This window comes from Acanthaster planci, linkage group LG06 (assembly GCF_054643075.1).
Source record: "Acanthaster planci isolate LZ-2023a linkage group LG06, COTS_SCS, whole genome shotgun sequence".
NCBI lineage: Eukaryota > Metazoa > Echinodermata > Asteroidea > Valvatida > Acanthasteridae > Acanthaster > Acanthaster planci.
This window is the reverse complement of record NC_141782.1, coordinates 628,615-646,017: the sequence shown is the minus strand read 5'-3', so window position 1 is coordinate 646,017 and position 17,403 is coordinate 628,615. Positions and strand designations below refer to the sequence as shown.

Genomic DNA, 17,403 nt, shown 5'->3' with positions numbered 1-17,403 from the left:
ACTTGCGACAAGACAGCAATGGACATGGACGGAGGTCATCTATCCCTTCGCGGTTGATTACAGTCTATGGTGCATACCATGCTTGTATGGCAGAAATGAAAATCTTAGAAAAAGAGTGGAAACAATTACCTCAAGATGGAAACCTTGCAAATGTGGATCAGATTTGACAAGGAAAGCAGTTCCATGATACGGTAGAAAAAAAAGTCGCTGCTTGCCACGTGGCGGCATTTTATTCCGGATAGCGATTTTATTTTAGGGTAGATAAGCGAAAAGAATGTGGAAATTAAAATTCAGCTGAAGGAAAATATTACAGTTACACGAGTTGTGTGTTTTTGAGATTCTTGTGAAGACGTAAGTACAAAGAGGACAATAGAAATAGTTACATGTGATATGACAGAATGGTGCATTGAGTGGAACAATGTTAAGTACAATAGTACTGATGAGAAATGGGTCAGTTCAAATCAACTCCAAATATTCTCAAACATACAAGAAAAGCCCAATAAATGAAGAAAAATGTCAAAGCACCAGGGAGGTCCGTGTATTTCCAACAGCCCAGAAACATTGGAATACCCATCTTGTTACAGAATGACACAGTGAAGCCACGCACTCCTCAAGACACTAAAACCACTGAGCCAGTTCGTTATTTCAAAGAGGCAAGGCCTTTCGAGAACGAGGCATGCATATGGGTCAGCGTATGGCTGCACTAATAGGGCTGACTACTGCAGCGGCTTCAGTTTGACCATGTGCCGTTGGAATACCAAAGTGGGTTATTTCCCTTCGGTTCAAGTTTTCAAATACTTCAGAGTATTCAGTTTGATAGAAAAAGTACTTCGCAGCGTATTTCAATTTCAGAGATGTGTACAAAATGCGTTGCCATTCAACTGGCAGATAATAAATCAGCGTCTTTACAATTTACCGAGTGGAATTCCATCAGCCAATTTGATATCTGTTCAAGACAATAACGTACTCTTCCGAATCACATTTGCTTCGATCCATGCTGTAATGAGTTGTAGAGCCAAACAGAAATTGACAGATGTTTTCCACGAAAACATAAATATGGATTAAAAATAAAAATCCAAAAACTCGGAGATTTATAGATAAACAGCCAACAGATCTACATAGGGACAAAAGACAGAAGCTGAAAACAAAATCCATTGGGAACAAGGCCATACTTTGGTTGCTATAATGCCTACAATTGCGTCATTTGTTCAAAACAGCCATACTACAGTTAATCTCTTATTTCAAAGGAAATTTTTCCAGTTCTGTGGAAATAATTTAGGCAAGACTTATTAAGATGCATTGGGGATTTTTCCAATCTCTTATTCATTTGGAGTTCCTGTGATCTTTGGCAATACTGACTTGTCATTGGCTGCCCTTTTATTGCCCTCCGACCTCACCGCTGGGGTCACCTGACCTTCCACACAATGACTTTCTTGTCGTTTCCTCCGGTCACCACTGTCTGCCCGTCAGTGGTTGCCTGGATACAGCTAATGGCATCTGTAAGATATGACCAGAAATAGCATTGGATGCCACAAACAAGAAGACATTTCCGTTACGCACATAAACAAAATAACTGAGTGTTTGTTCTTATTACACACTCTTAACTCCTTGACGACGGGAATTTCTTCCCAAAAGCCGACTCCTAGAATTCCAGCCTCGCTTGGCCACGAAGGCCACTTGCCAAACCGCAAATTCTCGGTTTGTGGCCCTGCATGCTCTGCACGCTTTGAATTACACGGTGAAAAGGCTGATTGTTCGGTGGCATATGGCTCTACTCACCCTTCCACATTCCCGTTGCCTCTTTTCAAAGTGGGGACTATTGTGAAGCTGGTGATTATGATGCAAATTCGGTCTTTTCATTTCTGGGCTACGCACAAAGACCAATTACCATATACACAAGAGCCAGGGTCTGCCTTCTTTCACCGTGTTCGCTCAAGCGTGGGCTGAGAATATTAGCTGAAAAGCGAGCTGAGCATCTCAATTTTTACGGCGTGTCTAGCCGCCTCTCAACGTGAAGGGGTTAACACTCGGACACGACCGTCCCAAGATGTGATAGACACAGACACACAATTGCAACCATCCATCTTTGACCTACCATCATGACCTGGGATGCTAGCCACGAGTTGTGCCCTGGTCATGTCCCACACCAACAGCTCCCCGGACGAACTCCCAGCTAACACGGTATTCTCGCCCCAGACAACACATCTGAACATTACAACGCAGTCGGAAAAACAAAGGAAACAGTCACAACGAAAAAGTAAGGAAGAATACTTGGACTTTTGAAAATTCATCTCTTCAATGTATTGCATAAGCCACATTAATGACTTTGTTCCCTTTTTTTTCACTCGAAAATGCATATCACAGACACTACAATTCCAAGGTAGATCAGCTGTGACAAGTATTGATATTTTTCTTTTAAGATATCCTGCTTTTATGGTAGCAAAGTGACTGACTTACAGTACCTTATTTCATTATCTGTCTCTTTGGCAAATACTTCCGTCCCTGTCCCGACATCAACCACTCTCATGAAGCGATCTTCTCCAGCTGATAAGACTTTCTTGCCATCTGCAGAATTAAGCTATGAGATTTTATTGAGCTATCAGGTTTCAAGCACGGGCTTTGCCAGGATTTCGTTAGAGTTCCCTCCCCTCACGATACCCCTAGTTTAAAGGTTTAATATCTTAAAGCCAAAAACTGACGAGTAAAGCATTTGGGAAGACAAACTGAGAAGCACCTTTTGGTTTTAAGTAAGTGATTTCAGAGACTGCCTTATGGGCAAATGCTAGCGCGACCTCACCTGGACTGAACTTGACGTCATGAACCATACCGGTGTGACTCATGCTGGATCGTAGCATAGAACGCGATGCGATATCCCATATGTACACGGTGCTGTCACGCGTACCCGACAAGACTAACGAATTATCGCTGTTGACGTCAAAACAGCTCACCTGCACAAACAGAAAGGCCACGAGTTTACAAATCCATCCGTATTTTCTTTGCGACACAAATGCCAAATACATCATCCATTTTGGAATTAACAATAAATGTTCTATTAGCATTGCCATTTTGCTCACAAACACAATTAGTACCTCACGTTTTGGAATCTAACTGTCCACCATTGAGACGCATAGCCAATTTTGAATACAGCGAGACAGCAACTTCAGGAAAGGAGGGCTGCTGTACTTGTAAGGTTAACAGTCATAAACGTTTGTAGGATTGTCTGATAATCTGCCAGAGTTGGTTAGTATCGCTATGGAAACTCAACCTTATGACTGAACATACCCCCGTTTCGTGATCGAACTCGGCCATCATCTGGACACTGTCCAACCGGACGCTACCGTTCCCCTCCCCGCACAGACTCTCTCCTGTCCAGACCTTGACCGTCGAGTCCCAGGACGCAGTGACCAAGATATCGCCTTGCAGGCGCAATGCAGAGACCGCGTCATCATGAGCCATGAGCTTGTCCACGATGCGGCCGTACTCGATAGAGTACAGGTATCTTGGAAAATTTACATTGATTAAAAGTGAGTGATAAGTTGGACGAGTGATTGAACAGAATAAAGGAAAAGAAAGGCTTTGGGTACAGCTTACGACACTGGCTCCAGCAAACTGAATGGCTGGGAATGTTACTCGTTCCTACTGGGGACATTTTATGCCCAAAAAGTAGGCTGCAGCTGAATTTCAAGAAAATCATGTACCAAACCCCTTCAATCCATGAAGCTTTTTTAATTGTTCATATTTATTTACACCATAAAAAAAGGACAAATCAAACAAAACTTACGCCAAAGCACACCAGAGGAAAAAAAACACAGAAAGAAGTTGCAGGAATATCTCGAGTTTTATGGATGCACAGATATCATTTTCAAGTAAAAAAACAAAGACTGTTAGCATAGTCTGTAGGGAGTGTGTTTTGCTATGATGAAGGGGGGGACGTTTACAGGTTTAAACGAAAAAAGTTCCAAATCCATTTACAGATTTTTCCCAAACGTTTAAACGGAACTGCCCCTTTTAGAAGTTTGACCTTTTTTTGCTTGACACAATCTGGCGTTCCCTTTTTATTGTAAACGATGCCTGTTACATAACGTATTTTTCCCTTTTGCCAGCCATGTACTTTCTGAGAAAACGAGGGGATTCTAAAACAATAAACAATGCTGTTTTTCAACGCCCCAACATCAATCAACACTGAGACAGGTGGGGGTGGCCTCTGTAAAGTGTTGGCTAAATGTTTAGACGAGATGGGAAAGTTCTTTTTCAAATTAAACATAAATTCCCAACCTTAGTTATGATTCACTTACAGTGAGTTGTCCCAGGATCCAACGAGGACTGTCTTCCCATCAGGCATTGCACTCAAGGACGACAGCGGCATGCTGGATATGTTGATGCTGCGCCGCTGGCGCTGGTCTTCAGTTGAGTATAGCTTCAAACTGGTGTCTGCCGAAATTAAACAGACAAAGACAGGACTCATCCCGTGACTAGGTCTCAAAGACAACTTCTGAAGTGGTTCTAGGTGACATGCTGATCCTAATCATGTAGGCAAAACATAATTTTCTGATGGGGCAGCACGCTTCACACACAGAAATGCTGAACATTTGGAACATGTTCTAAAGATCTTAGTTTAAGCAGGAATGCTTGTCCAAAAACTTTACAACACTCGTTGGAATATTAACATCATGGTGGTCATTCAATCTGTCTTCCGTGGTCTTGCTGCCCAAACATCATGGCCTCACCCTGAGTAGCCTCAATGCAAAATGTCATCAAATCTTGTGATTGGAAAACATTTGGCTACTTTCAAAGTAAGCATCTATGACACCAACAAAGGAGAGTGTGTTTTACCTAGAGATACAGAGAAAACCATTTTCCCATCGTCAGAGACCTGGACATCTTTGACGGTACTGAACAGGAAACAAAAATAAATCGAATGGTTTTAAAAGGAATTCCAGATAAACGGAACAAGGGTTGAATTGCCTTATCAACAGTTTTTGTGACAAATTTCACAGCCATGCACTATTTCCTGAGAACAGGTTGTTAGCTGTCCCACAAAGTGATGGATAAAGTATTCATGATACACCATGATATGACCTATCAAGACGTCATGGACGCAAAATGGCAGCTTCTAGTGTGGGCGACCGTACATAATGTGCCACTTCTTGGTGTGACTGACAATATGTCACTGAACTGGGTCTAGCAGAGCAGGGTCTATTGCAATTTTCATAGGGACGGATCTCCTTACTCCTTGTGCAGTTTATGCTGACAGGATGGCTGTAGCTGGTCCATCCGATCCCACTGGTGTGACAACGGAGATCCTTTCCTTGGAGCAGAGCTAGCTGCAGGGCAATGATCATAAATCAAACGAGACTTTGACTAAACGTGACAGAAACAAAGAACTTAACACAGTTGCAAGATCCACACAGCAAGCCTAACACAAGGTACCTGGGGTCTGCACAGTGCAGAAGCAATCGATACCCAGGAAGATTCAATGTTGGATATTGATTTGGGAGGGTCAAAGTCCAATATTTGAATATTTGGCGAGAACCTGTTCACTGTGAAGTGATTGTAAATTTAAAGCAAAAGTAATCTTCAAACAATAATGGATAAATGGAAATCAAACAAGTACCGCAAAATACATTCACACTAGTGAATCACGCTTTAGCTGACGTAAAAAGATTCTACTGAGATCAACAAGACATCTTGATCAAGTGCTTGTATAGTAATTACTCTGAAGTGGTCCCTGGCTCGGTTTTGTTGGACACATCGATTTGCTTGGCTCAATTCTTGTCTCAGTCAAAGGTGGATCCAGGGCCAAAGTTTCAGGGAGGGGGACAAACTTGTTTCAAGTGGAGGGGTGCAGACAATTTGGACTTTTTCCCAAGTAACCTGATCCGGCCTTTCTGGAGGGTGAGGTTACATCTTGGGGGCATTGAGAATAATTTTGGGAGGAAGGGAATAAGACCACAAACACTGCCTTCCTCTCATTCTTTTTCTCAAAACTAATTTCTGTGGCTCTTTTTTTGAGAAGGGGCAGCCCCTGTTGGCCTGCCTTGGATCCAACCTTGGCTTCAGTCTGGAGAAACTGGCTCCCAGTTAGATGATGATAGGATTTTCCTTTCGGATTTACCTGTCTCCCCTTCCAGATCTTCCGCAGCAGGGTGGGTTCCCTCTGTGAGAACGTCAGAGTCAGATCTCGGCCTGTCGCTTGTTGGTTTATCGTCAACAGGGGGTGGGATCGGAACCGGACTGCTGTTGTTGGAATGTCTCGATGCTGGCCCAGCCGGGGAGAACCTGTCCGTGAAAAAAAAATGACGAACGGCTGATTGGTCAAGTCTGACCCTTGGGGGGTTCAAAGCAACCTGAACATTGGGAACACATGAAAGGCCCTGCCCGGGTTCGTTCGTAAGCCAGGTTCCGCCTACCTGCTTGGGTGTGGCTTTATGAAGAGCTGTTTTGGCGTTTGTCCAAACTCCATGATCTGGACCTTGATGGCTGCTCTCTCATTGGGGTCCTTGATGTTATCCAGATCAATAGCGCCCTCATAGGTCAGATAGTAAAACACTGAATGAAATATAAACCACAGGACACAAAAAGCTTCAAAAAAATCCGGTGCAGATGTACCCCTCTGATTAACTGTTGAAACAATAACCTCAATTGTTTTCAATACGACATTATCAAACCAAATTGGCACAAGTCAAGTTATTTACCTTTGGAAATTTCTGCCAGGATCGAAACGTCAGACCCATTAACTCATCAGATTCATTTGATAACTACAGAGCAGGTTTTCAAAAACAAATTAGTTCAACTAGGCCATTGAAATTTTAAAATTACTTCAGATCAAATTGTTTAAAATTTTTATATAAACCATCCCTCCATCCAACAATTCTAAGTCTAGAATCCTGTCTCCTTTCCCAGGAGCAATTCTTTATTACCATTATCAGCATTCACGGCTTCAGGTCCCCGCTGTTTGTACCCAAAGATAAGGTCAATCCAGCCGTGCAGGTTCTGGGAGACATGATCGCATTCCAGTGCCTTGCGACACTTCCGACAGAAATCCACCTCATCTAAAAAATCCAATGATTGAAAAACTCTTCAACCGTGTATTGTTAATTAAAAACTCCATTTGAAGAACCTATGCTAAGCGGTAGCAAGCAAGCTAGCTACCAAAGGTACATATTGGTATATTGTACATGAGAACTGTTCACGCTCGTTTAATTTAAAATCATCGTTTAAGTGTCCGAAGTGGCCAATACCTTCTGCCCAAGGCGGCAGCTGCACTCGATTGACCTTTGACCCATCCTGTTGCACCCCCAGGTTCAGCCCGCTCCTGTTGATGAGGAAGTCAGCCATTTCCGGCTGGTAGAACTCAGGGATAAGTTCCTTGACGTCCGAAGGGAGGGACTGGACGTTGTTCCACGTTTCCGCAATGCTGAAGAGAAACACAGGGAAATCAACAACTTAGCATTAACACACAACATGGTAAGAAATCGGGAACGCCTAGGAACAAAGACAACTGCACCTGCTTGATTGGTTTACCTTTTGAACAGCCTATCCGCTTGGTCAAACTTGCCGTTTTGCAAACACAAAGAATATTCTGGAGCCACTCGTACCAAGTAGTACAACACATAACCTGGGGTGGAGTAATGTGAACCATAGAGAAACTTAGGTTCCGGCATGTCGATCGTCCGCTCCTGTAATCAATACAAATAATTCACATCACTTTGAATGTTTGAGTGATACCATTTAGCTGTGGACAGTTACGTGCTTGACACACAAACTGAGCAACGAATCGTAGTGATCGATGAAATTTCGGAATCTCTTGAGGTAATAGGGTGTTGTTTCGTTGCCTCTGTGTTGGCAGGTATCCAGGTGAACGCGGACCTTTCTTTACCTTAAAAGCTTCTAATCGCTCCGCGTTGAGCGCCCCAACTGGCTTGCTGAGGTCTCGAAATGTTGCAGGGTTAGCCAGGTCCAGCTCCTCGCTGGTGTAGTCTGCAATGATCCATGGGAAGACGGGGTACTGGGTCAGGTCATTGAAGCTCCTGTCTGCTTGGCTACAGGTCAAAGGTCAAGACAGATGACCCAGTTAAAATGAAGATAATATCGTAGCTCCTGACATTTTCAATCCCTCAGCTAGATATCCAGTATTATGCGGTAAACTTCCATATCCAATAACCTAAGTAAGCTGAGCAGTGCCGATGTCTACACAAACAGTGACTCACCATAGCTGGTAACCAACCAAACTATCATGTAATGGATATATATGTCACTGGTTCTCATTAAGTTTTTCCTTCAGCATATAATTCTGCTAATCACTTAATTATCTGATCGTTGTGGCGGATTGCGTAGGATATGAAACCAGGAAATGCACACTGTACTCCGAGGGGGTTAAGATTAGACAAAAACTAGACAAGATAGAAAAGACGTTATGATGGAAAACGGATTCTCAAGAAAATTGTTTTACCTGTTCAAGTACATCAAGTAGTCAAAGTTGGAGATGATGCCATTTTGCCAGAGTAGCGTCATGTTCTCCGGTGGCGATTCCTTCAACGACACACCTGGGCATATCCCACGAAGTATTCAAGCAGGCTTAGAGACAAATGAAATATTCTAACATCCGGTGCGATACACGATTCAAGAAAGTATGTTTAGTCTAGAAAAGAGCTTTATCGCTGGTTGTCAGCTTTAAATGGATAGATCTTGTAAATATTTCATCACTGATGAAAATCTTTGTAAACATCGGCAAGTGTTTGAGATGTTTTCGTTCCAATGGTTTCCTAATCGTACCTTCTTGGGCCAAGATGTCCTTGTACAGACGGTTTCTGTCCTCCGGCTTAGAGAATGCCAGGAACATGTTGGACTTGAATGATCCCTCCGTACAAAAGATTTCAAGACCCTGGGGGGGGGGAAATTTTAAAAAACCAAAGAAAATAAAAAGCACCAATGGTCTTTTTCTCGCTTTGAGTGCATGGCCTAACCTATACAATCTGTGGTTTCATTCCCATACTATAAATAAGTTCAATTATCTAAGAATTTCGGTCAAATTAACTCCATATTTTTGGCATTCATTGAGCCTGAGGTGAGGTAACTGTACAAGGACTTATCAGAAATGTGCATTCTCAAGATCGCAGAATTCTTGCGTTCCGATGGTCAATAAAAGTCACTTTGGGCTTAACAAGTTGGCCCTTGCTCTCTGTCCGCCTCGAGCAGAAGCACCCCCTCATCAGTTGAAAAGAGCCGCGTTGGTCAGGAATGTTCAATTAGTTGGCAGCAATGCAACCGTAATACATGCATTTGCTAGTTGTTCGTGAACCAGCAGAGTTCAGTTCCAACCAAAGGAGCCTCCACTGCCAAGAAAGTAGCGCCCTCTCTTGGCCCAGCTCGAGGTCCAAAGTGGAAGAATTTGGCCAACGCTGTCAGAGGTACTACCCCGAATATCAGTGATCCCCAAACAAGAGTCACTTTTCAGAGAGATGACTAAACCAATTTCAATATGCAATTTGGTCAGGAGCAAAGTGTTCCTCGTTAACAGAGTTTCAGAAATTTGACAAGAGTTGGCAGGCATACCACTTCTCGGAGAAGAAACCGTCTTTTTGTTAATCTCTTGATATCAGACAACTTGATCTTGATAACAGGAACCTGATGACATATCAGACATCAACAATTAAGATTTAGTCACAACCAATGTAAGTTCACTGTCATAGCACAGCCAATGAAAATAGTCTGACAGGAAAAATAAAGCCAATACACTTTATTGAATAACTATAAACAACCTTCCTGACAATATTTGTGGAGAGAAGAGACAGGAAAAAGAGCTTATAACTTCATCTTTAGATGCGTGACTCTGACAAGGGTGAAAAAAAATAATTCCTGTAACCATTCCCGAGTGTGTAATCTGCACTGACCGATTCCACATTGTTGAAGGGTTGGAAGTATAACCTAGAGGAAGTCAGCATGATGCGGCCTGGGTTGACAACCAACGGTGTGATGTGATCTCCCGACGTCTCCATGACGATCTGCTCGTACAAGGTCTCCAGCCAACTGGTGTTGAACTTGATGCGGTTGTAGTAAGAGAAGACAATGGCTGCTATCTGTCAAGAGTAAGAACACTTTCAATACCTCAACTTGTTTTTCACCTCATTGAAACTTGCGGGACTCTCAGTGGTATGTGTTTTATTGTAACAATCCCAATTCCTACAGAGTCTTTCAGGTTTTGGAGGATTCAGTAGGAGAGAAGAGCTCTGCAACTCCAAGACTGGTGAATTATGCTGCACAGTTGGTGAATCCTGTGGGAAAGGCCAACTTTAATTCCCATTTTGTAATAACAATCTTTCAGAACCATGAATTAGAGAGAAAAAAATGATCGGCTGATGGTAGAAATTTACAAAAGATTAATTGATCACGCCTAACATATGCATGAGGTTCGATGCCCTGTGAAAGTCAAAACCTCAATTTTCCTCTGCAGAGATTTGAGAAGATCGAGTACAGTTCTTGACAAAAATACCCAAAGGGTCAGGGCCGGCGGGAGATCAGTTCTTTTTGTTCACATACCATGCCTGCTTCATCGGCCAGTGGCAATGTAGATGCCCTGTGTAACTGACACATCATTTGGAGCACATCATCAGGGGTGACATAGTTTAACGAAAAAAGGTGCTTGGAAATACCCTTTAAAAAAAAAAAGAAAGTGACAAATCAGTTGAAAATCAGATTAAAAATACTCATTACAACAAGATGCGGATTTGGGAACTTTTAGGGACCAATTTCAGCAATATTTCACAAATAACAAATCTAAGCCATGTCCCACAATATTTTCGATGCTACCATCATCAATCAATTCCCAGAGTTACTTTAGTTTGGATTTCTTACTTCCATTTTTATCTCATCAAGCTTTGGATGGTCTCAACAACCTGCGACTTAACTGAGTTCAAAGGTCAAAAGGTCACACTCACTTGTAAACCTTACCTTTTTAAACTCATATGGTCCGATGATGTTATTGGCCTTCATTTCAATTTTCTGCTTGCATTTGATGACAATAACATCCTCTCGGCTGCCAAGCCTAAAACAAAAAATTCAGTTGGCCTGGATTGTCAGAATTTTTCCCCTGAATGATTAACAACTGGCTCCAAAGATTAAAATGTCAGAAAAAACCTGAACCAGTCTGCATTGTGATCATATACAGTTCGGTTGTGGCTGCTTAAAGCACATTTCCATGTCTGTGGCCCAAGGACGTTGTAGAGGCATGCTTCATTGCTCAGTCTTGCTGTGGTAGGGATGTTAAGTCCTCAATATTATTACTTTAAGGCAAGCTATAGGAGAAAAGTTCCCATCCACGAAATATACCTACCTGGAGAGGAGTGGACCTGTCCATTTGTCAATCTTGATACATTCTCGAAGAGGAAGCTGTAGAGAAAACAAAAGACCGAGTAACCTTCCCTGTCAGAGACAAATTAATTTCACACTACATCCCTATGAAGCTCGGGTTTTAGAAGAAAGCATTCTCAACATCAAACCATGAGACTTTGGAATTTCTGAAAATTGGAAGCTCTCTCTTTCTGAGCTGATAAAAATAAATGATTCTGCCAGCATGCAAGTCCCTTACTTGTTAGCTGAAGGAAAATATTGTAGTGGATTTGGCTAACAGTGGAATGTACTGAAGGAAGATGCTATACCTTGACGACAGGCTGGGAGGTGTCCTGAGGGTCAAAGACAATAGACTTGGAGCAAACCTTTAACCGTCCTCGTATTCTCCTGTGAACAAATTGACACTTAGAGATTAAAACAATGTACAATCAGAAAAATGGAAATCTAACGATCTTAATGGATTAAAATTTCTAAAGAATTTCTTCAATTCATCACCAAAGTACACACTAAATGTGGTTAAAATTGGTGTTACCTATTTTATTCATTCGTAAATGAATGATTTACCTTCTATGTATTTCTATGTTAATTTGTTTACTATTTACATCGTAGCATTTGTTGTTGTTTCTGTACCTCCTTATGGCCTCTTCTTCTGGAAGCTCAGGTGGGTAGAAGAAGACACTAAAATCTTCAAAATAAATTTCTCCAGGTTCAAGAAGTAACAGTGAGAATCTGTGATTCACAAGAGTAGGAGATAATCATTAAACTGCTTGACAAAATTACAACCTGTGAAAAAATGCAACCGAGCTTTCTACCACTTGGTGATGTTGTAATAACCTAGCTACAACCACAGAATGCGCCTGACATGGGATGCTAAACTTGACCTTAAAAAATTGAAACTGAAAATTTTTCAACTATACGGGGTTAGCGCATGCCTTGCCCCCCCGAAACATACCGCCAATGTGTTTTTCCCGAATAAGATGCAATGGTTAAATAGCATGCCGAGGGCAAAACAACAAGCCTAGAAGCAGTAAGTCTTTTATTCATATATTTCAAGATTCTTTTCTCTAGATTAAACGCACAGGAAGAGGACCTAAGGAGAGCCTTTCTGTCCTTTCCTCAATTGTTTCAACGAGACTGAATGCTCTCAGTCCACCAAACCTTACCGTTCTTTCTGAAGTGAGACTTCGCCCAGAAACGCCATGTTAGAGAATAGCGCCCTCTACTTGTAATTCTTCATTACGCAATTAATGTTATTTTTCAATACAGTCATCGTGTATGGTGCATGGTGATGCCGGACTTGCAGACGCTTTTTTAATGATTTTTACCACCGACGGGCTTAAATTGTTGTTGACAAGGTAAAATTTATAGCTTTTTGGAAGGCATGGAATTCAGTTATAGCGTGTTGGAATTTTTTTATCAAGAATAAACTGGACTCTGACATAACTCGAGTAGTCTGGCCGCGGCCGGGCAGGTACGGTCTGCAGGTACAGGTCGGGCTCGATGAGCGCTGAGCTAGCGGGGGGGGGGGGGTTTGAGGTCAGGAGGGACTGACGAGGAGCTGGAGTGGTTTCTCCGTAAGATGGATTTGTTTCTGTTTTTGCCCATATCAGGCATATGCAGCCAGAAATGAGACGGCCGAATCCACACTGTCTTCCTTGTAGCACTACTACACAGCAGCAGAACTGAGAACGCGCATTAACTAGCAGCAGAAATTCACAGGCACGCTGTGAAGCATCACTTATCTGCGTACGCGTAGAACAGAACACCTGCGAAACTTTATTGCACGCTTTCCTCTGACATGTCTGACTCGCGTGTAGCACCGGGTTTGTGCACAAGTCTACGGTGTAGCACATTTTGGCTTCAGCTTCAGGTCTTGTTTCTTGCCGTTACTGTCATGGACTTTTCTGGACGTTATCTTTAGATACCATTCTTCGTTTGATGTCTTGATGCCATTGGTGGAAACCTGATAGTCGCCAGGATGCATCCCGATTTATCTCCTCATCTTCACACGGAAGAATGCAACATTCTCATTAACAAGCTTCTACAGTGCCACAAGGATGTAAGGTCATCTTCAAATTCCTCTTGACAGCCTCACACCTTTCTCCCACCTCATCAGATGATCACTTTCGAAAACCCCTCCCCCCCATCCAGTGTCCCCACCCATTCTCATAAATTTCTTATATGCTCTCCCTGCCACACAAACGTCTACCTCATTTGACTCTGTTTCAAGTAACTTAGTAAGCTCCTCCCACCGTTACTCTCAATATTCTTGTGAAAATTGTAAAATTTAACCCTTCTGGATTTGCAAGGTTTTGGATAATCTCTAGAGATTGAGGCAAATGCAACCTAGCCAGTTACTTTGCTTAAAACGTGATGCCCCTTGAAATTGATGTACTTTTTCCTGGTGTTTTCCTACACAGAAAAGATAGCTTACCCACCCTACCTGAAGTATTTTTATTCCACTTTTTGTAGCCATGACACACACAAGGTTTTATTAAACTTGATTACAATTTCAAAAAAGTCCCAACTTTGCAATGTCTTGTCCGTGAGCTTTACATGCCTGCTTCCTCCCCTAATCTAGAACCCCTTCAAGAAGTTCATGGGTGTGTGCAACCAACAAGACACCGATCTTCGCAGCTGCTTAAACAAAGAGGTAGGCTTAGGAAGTGCTAGGAATCCACATTTTATTTATTTTTTTTTTTTTCTCTAGATTACCTGGAGCAGATAGTATGAAGCATTTAAAACAATCTTGGTCTGCCGTACACATTTTTATCATGTCTGTTGAAGGGAGCCGTGCATCAGTCATATTGAGTTGTGATAGTGTCCCACTAACTCGTAGCAAGAGGCTTTTACCAGAAGACGACTTCAGAGGTAATAAGAGAGTATTGAGATTTTGGAACACATTGAAGATTGGAAAGGCATACAGACTGTGTGTTTGTTCTCTCCTTCTAGTATCATCAGAGACTGGCAGCTAACAAGACGAAAACCAACGAGAGACGACGGAGAATGGGATTGATGGAGCAGTTGTGAACTTGAATTTGATTGGACGAGTAGAACATTGAACCCGTTTGTCGAGCTGTGTGCATGAAGCTCGTCTGAGCTCGTTTTAAGAGCAAAAACATAGCACGGAAATGCTCCAGCGATTGCTTGCAGTGGAAAACAGTTCCACGTCTTCTTGTACGTGTTACTCAAGTGTCCACCATAAACATCTCCTGTGATGTTTAGCAAGTTGGCTTGCATCGGCAGTGAACTTTGGCATGGACTGTCTCAAGATGGGTGGGCATATGACAGGTTTAGCAAACTCGGAATACATCAAGGTGAAACATCATGCAATAGGGGTAGGCTAGACTTGTAACTAAGGTTTAAGGGCTTTTTGTAATCTACGTTTTGAATGTTGACAAGTTTAGAACACCCCTGTTTTGGTGGTCACTGACAAACCAAAAAAGAAAAAATTGTCAAAAATGTAATAAAGTACCACTTTCAATATCCCTCTCTAGGTTTTCCAAACAGCCGACAAGTCTTCATAACTCTGCTGTTTGTGTAGTCACATGTTGATCATCGCTCGGTATTCATTGAGGTCGATGAGAGTCTGCTCAGGGGCTGAGTGGATGCAGGTCAGATGGGGAAGAGGATTTGTCTTTATATATTTTGGGGTTCATGCACTTCATTTGAGAAGGACTCTTTCAGATTTTCCAAGACAGCTGTGAACTCTTGATTACTAATTTAATAAATCATCACAACACATCTAATTTTTTTATTACTTAAACAATTACAAGTATTAAATCCTTAACAAAGATTTGTATGTTTTTAGTGAACATGACATCAAAATACATACATGTATACATGCATGTGTGTATTGTATGAAAAAATACAAGATTTGTGTTCTGATATCTTTTCAGCAAACCATGTTACCTGAACTTCAGTGCGTGTACACAGTACAAGGTGTGTTATAAAAACTGTTGTGCATAGGTAAAGACAGTATTCTGTAATGAATCCAACACAAGCACTTCTTCCCTGGAAATAAAGATAGTGAGAATTTGAAGTGAACTGTTGAGTTGTCAGGATTCCATTTCATTTCCTGCAGTTCTTGTACTCTCTGTGGTCATTGATTTGGCTTCACTGAGTTTTGCATGACTTTTCTAGTCACCTTTTCCCCGTTCTTCAAACCTTTTCCAAAAGTGAAACACAACATCACCAACTCTGAGCTGTAAATTAAAGAGTTGAATGAGAAATTGGGAAAAAAAATGTTGAAAGGACTTACCCATCATTCTTGCCTTGCCCAAATGCTATACAACCTATGTAAGGAACTTAGTTTCCTATTTCCCACGGAATTTGTAGCATGAACGGTATACATCCTTTATTAAAAACACCACAAAGCAAGCATTTAAAGAACAAAGCTGTTGACAACTAGCCAATGTGATCGAGCCAGGTGTCAGGTTGCAAGACTACATAAAAATATGGAAAATACGAGACTTGACTTCATTTTTATTCTTTTGTTGAAAAGGGATAAACAGCAGCGAAGTGCCAACTTAAAGCAACAAATAAGAACACTGACTAGGGTTGATCTACACATCTACAACCGAACTTCCATTGATCCTGCCACGGTACACTCTATCCAAACCAAATCAGAAACGTCCTTGTCAAAATACAGAACTTTGTCCTCCTTTGAAGCAAACTGGAAATCAAAAGCAAACTGCACCCAAAATTAAATTAAAATTCACGCAATGCTTACATAGAGAGCCACCTTCAAACGCTGGTTGGTTCTGTGTGTCTGATGAGTATCATAGATGTCAGCTTCATTTGTTAACTTTAAGGGGAGGAAATTTTCCTCGACAGATTTTCTTGTTAATTTCACATTTTGAGACGAACTTTTCAACACAATCGAGCATTGCTGTGCAGCAGCCAAGGTACATCAGGATAAAATTGTCAAAATTACTCTTCACACAAATGTGACCTACAAAATGTTAATGGTGTACCTCGTACAAACTTTTAAATTTCAATGTACTGAGGGCTTTTTCTAACATGCCTCCAGGCAGATTGTGGAAATGGCATCGCCGAAGGTAGTGGAGGTGCTGTACTCGTCATAGCCATCGCGAGTCATAAAGAACTCAGCACAGACGTATGGGTAGGTCTCGCAAGGTTGGCCGCGCAAGTCTCGACGGTACTCCAGGCGTTGGAAGAGAAGCTGGTTGTCGGTCCGGCTGATGGACTGGCCCGCCTGCTCCCTGTTAAGGGCCTGCTTGACCACCTCCGTCTTGGCTCCGCCCCCGTCGGATCTGGCCGCACTCCAGATGCGGACGCGCCAGAGATTGCGACCTTGGATGGGCCTCTCAGCATTGATAATGCCAATGCCATAGTCCAGGAAATAGTTATTAATTGTTCCAAGCAGTTGCACGCGAGAGGAACCAAAGGTGATGTCTGGACAAAAGAGACAGAGACAGACTTTTGAAAACCAGGATTTTGGAGTGTGTTAGATCGTCTTTTTGTGATTACTACATTGCTGTATTCTTTCCAGCAAATAAATAAATAAAATGGCATCTGTTCTCATTAGTTTTCATGCAATCGATAAGTTATCTTTGTTGAAGATTAGCAGACCAGAAGATCTCCTCAGTGTAATTTTGATGTTGTCAAGAGGACGTTGAAGGGTTACCTGGTTACCAACCATCTTGGCATGGTATCAAATGTTCATTTTTTGACCGGTCCTCGGCTCATTCTTGCTTACCCGTGCAACATTGGGCCCAGGGAGGCTGGGCATGTAGGCATTGAGGGGTGACATTACCTGAGCCCAAATTCATAGGGGTAGAGAGAGTAGCACCAACTTCAGACTTTGCAACCAAAATGGCTGTTCATGATGTGTGCTGTGCACATGATTGTCCACATGATCCACCATTTTGATTCCAACAATTGAGACACTCATATAGCAACTCTCCATAAACAGCTCTGTACATGGATGCTGGGCAGAACCCTCAGTCAGAAATCAAACACAAGTCTGTCATTATTATTTGAGACGAACTGAAAAAAAATGCAGTGTCCTTGCCATGGTAATTGCTTGTT

The 17,403-nt window shown here is 42.1% G+C and overlaps 3 protein-coding genes across 6 annotated transcripts in view; 1 reads left to right on the top strand and 2 right to left on the bottom strand.

Annotated features, from left to right (window-relative positions):
- Positions 1–262: 262 nt before the first annotated feature.
- LOC110974722 (protein FAN-like) lies at positions 263–12,563 on the bottom strand. Of its 2 annotated transcripts, XM_022226523.2 has the most exons (24): positions 12,513–12,563; positions 11,980–12,078; positions 11,658–11,736; positions 11,333–11,388; positions 10,951–11,044; positions 10,540–10,653; positions 9,894–10,079; positions 9,556–9,627; positions 8,776–8,884; positions 8,453–8,546; positions 7,880–8,042; positions 7,525–7,679; positions 7,242–7,417; positions 6,921–7,052; positions 6,411–6,549; positions 6,116–6,279; positions 5,231–5,324; positions 4,834–4,892; positions 4,296–4,431; positions 3,283–3,499; positions 2,798–2,948; positions 2,463–2,565; positions 2,096–2,205; positions 263–1,497 (listed from the first exon to the last, which is right to left on the bottom strand). In XM_022226523.2, exons 1-24 carry the CDS (start codon positions 12,548–12,550, stop codon positions 1,406–1,408), a joined length of 2,832 nt encoding a protein of 943 aa, XP_022082215.2. In that variant the 5' UTR covers positions 12,551–12,563; the 3' UTR covers positions 263–1,405. The 2 variants fall into 2 exon arrangements, with proteins under 2 accessions (XP_022082215.2, XP_022082216.2); XM_022226524.2 differs by lacking the exon at positions 12,513–12,563 and having other exon boundaries at positions 11,952–12,078.
- Positions 12,564–12,584: 21 nt separating this feature from the next.
- LOC110974754 (COX assembly mitochondrial protein 2 homolog) lies at positions 12,585–15,396 on the top strand. The gene is made up of 4 exons (XM_087138394.1): positions 12,585–12,704; positions 13,271–13,408; positions 13,931–14,002; positions 14,302–15,396. Exons 2-4 carry the CDS (start codon positions 13,328–13,330, stop codon positions 14,377–14,379), a joined length of 231 nt encoding a protein of 76 aa, XP_086994520.1. The 5' UTR covers positions 12,585–12,704; positions 13,271–13,327; the 3' UTR covers positions 14,380–15,396.
- The window catches only part of LOC110974853 (zonadhesin-like), a 57,314-nt gene continuing 54,964 nt past the window's right edge, over positions 15,054–17,403 (bottom strand). For all 3 annotated transcript variants that reach the window (XM_087138389.1, XM_087138390.1, XM_087138392.1), the window contains one exon: positions 15,054–16,767. In XM_087138389.1, the coding sequence (XP_086994515.1) occupies positions 16,367–16,767 (401 nt within the window). In that variant the 3' untranslated portion in view covers positions 15,054–16,366. The remainder of the gene's footprint in view (positions 16,768–17,403) is intronic.